This window comes from Petaurus breviceps, unplaced genomic scaffold (assembly GCF_028583685.1).
Source record: "Petaurus breviceps papuanus isolate PSGF00001 unplaced genomic scaffold, PetGlider_PUasm1.0 188, whole genome shotgun sequence".
Classification (NCBI taxonomy): Eukaryota; Metazoa; Chordata; class Mammalia; order Diprotodontia; family Petauridae; genus Petaurus; species Petaurus breviceps.
This window is the reverse complement of record NW_027185804.1, coordinates 41,564,226-41,566,368: the sequence shown is the minus strand read 5'-3', so window position 1 is coordinate 41,566,368 and position 2,143 is coordinate 41,564,226. Positions and strand designations below refer to the sequence as shown.

General features: G+C 37.1%; 1 protein-coding gene across 1 annotated transcript; it reads right to left on the bottom strand.

Annotated features, from left to right (window-relative positions):
* Positions 1-405: 405 nt before the first annotated feature.
* Positions 406-1,350, bottom strand: LOC138163574 (olfactory receptor 10AG1-like). The gene has a single exon (XM_069091018.1). The coding sequence runs from the start codon at positions 1,336-1,338 to the stop codon at positions 406-408; it is 933 nt and encodes a 310-aa protein (XP_068947119.1). The 5' UTR covers positions 1,339-1,350.
* Between the last annotated feature and the right edge of the window lie 793 nt (positions 1,351-2,143).

Sequence of the window (2,143 nt, the reverse complement as noted above, 5' to 3'; positions counted from 1 at the left end):
CATCCTCAACACAGCACAATTCTTGGCACAAAACAGGCACTTAACAATGTCCATGGAATTGAACATGAACACATAAATACATAGTTAAAATGGCCAGTACTTAAACAAGCAAATAGTGAAGAAAAGGTACAAATTTGAATGTTGTTAGGAAAATAGTCCAAAATATAGTAAGGTCACACTCAAGGTTTCTGTTGATATTAGTCACTCTTTGAAATAAAGGACAGCTTCATAAACCCATTCAAGGTCTAGCCAAATAAATGTGAAATTTTAAGCAGGTATTGGGTATCTTTAAATATAATTCTGTGTATTTTTAAAAGTATGTTTAGATGTCTTACAAAAGAAGAGAAATCTAGGGCAAATGGAGAGGAATATATAAAGATTTGACCATTTGCTTCATGAATCACATCATTTTGTAAACAGTTTTCTCAGTGCAAGAATTACATCCTTATTCCTCAGACTGTATATCATGGGGTTAAACACTGGAGTCACAATAGTATAGAAAAGGGAGAAGACTTTGTCTGATTTGGCTGAATGACTGGATTTGGGTCGCAAATATACAATACTCCCCGATCCATAGAATAAACCTACAACCATGAGGTGTGATGAACACGTAGAGAAGGCTTTGGATTTCCCCGAGTTCGATGGTAACTTCAGGATGGTGGTGATGATTTTGACATAGGACATGACTATCAACAGAAAGGGAATCAGAACAAAAAGCAGAGCAGCTACATGGACAGAGAGCTCTTTCTGATACGTGTCCCCACAGGCCACCTCCAGTAATGGTGGGGCATCACAGAAAATATGATTGAGTGTGTTAGAACCACAAAAGTCCAGAGAGAAAATCTGATATGTGAGTCCTATCAGGACTGGCATCCCAGTAATCCAGGAGGCAATCACCATCTGGACACACAACTTGTGATTCATGATGAGAGGATAGTAGAGAGGCTTACAGATGGCCACATAACGATCATAAGCCATCACGGCCAGGAGCAAGCATTCTGCCACTCCTAGTATATAAAGGAAGCAAGTTTGTAGAGCACAGGACAGGAATGAAATATTTCCCTTCTGAGTCCAAAGGTCTCTGAGCATTCTAGGAAGAGTGACTGATGTGTAACAGATTTCCAAGAAGGAAAAATTCCCAAGGAAAAAATACATGGGGGTTTGGAGAGCAGGATTTGTTTTAGTTATGACAATGAGGAGACCATTTCCTATAAGTATACTTATATAGATGACTAGGAAAATTCCAAATAGAAGCCTTCGGATGTTGGGAAGGTCAGAAAATCCTAGGAGAATGAATTCCACCACAAATGTATCATTGTTTCTTTCCATTTTGTCCATGTGTTCTACCTGTGGAAATATTGAATTCAGAGCAATCAAATAATTTTCTTCCCTAGGCTTTAGTTTCCATCTCAGAAAAATAAAAAGGAGGGGATTGGTACTGATTAGATGATCTCCTATATCACTCATACTTTTAATAATTTTAGGTTTAAGCTTCCCTTCTATAGCCAGCATCCCACGTTCCGTTCTTCAAGGTCACTTATAAATGTTAACATTCTGTATTCTCTGTAATACGGCCAAAACATCCAAAGAACTTCGGCTGAATATTTACTGTATATCCGGGAATGTACTAAAATCTTATGAATATCTTTCTTGGATATTTGGATGAAAACATAGATCTAAGAAATGTCATCCAATAAAACTTTTAAAATCACATTAAGTTTCATAAACAATATGAATAACATCATTCCACAGCTAATATTTATTTTCAAAGATGCTACTCTCCTGAAAACAAAAGCCATAGTTTTCATATGAAATTGGAAAAACTAAACAGAATATATTATTAATTTCCTGAACTAGTACTGATCTTATTGCCTTGTCTTTTTTAGCCCTTTAAGTGTTGCTGATGTTTTTCTTCCTGCCTGGAAAATTTTCCCTAATCATCTCTATCAGAATCTCCCCATTTTCTCAAGCCCTATCTCAGCTTTACTTTTTTGTCTGAGTGGCATTCCCAGGTCACTTTGGCCAGCAGACATTTCTCCCTTTCTCAAATTACTAGATCATGAAAATCATACCAGGAATTTTTTAAGTAGCATCTCTCTCTCTCTCTCTCTCTCTCTCTCTCTCTCTCTCTCTCTCTCTCTCC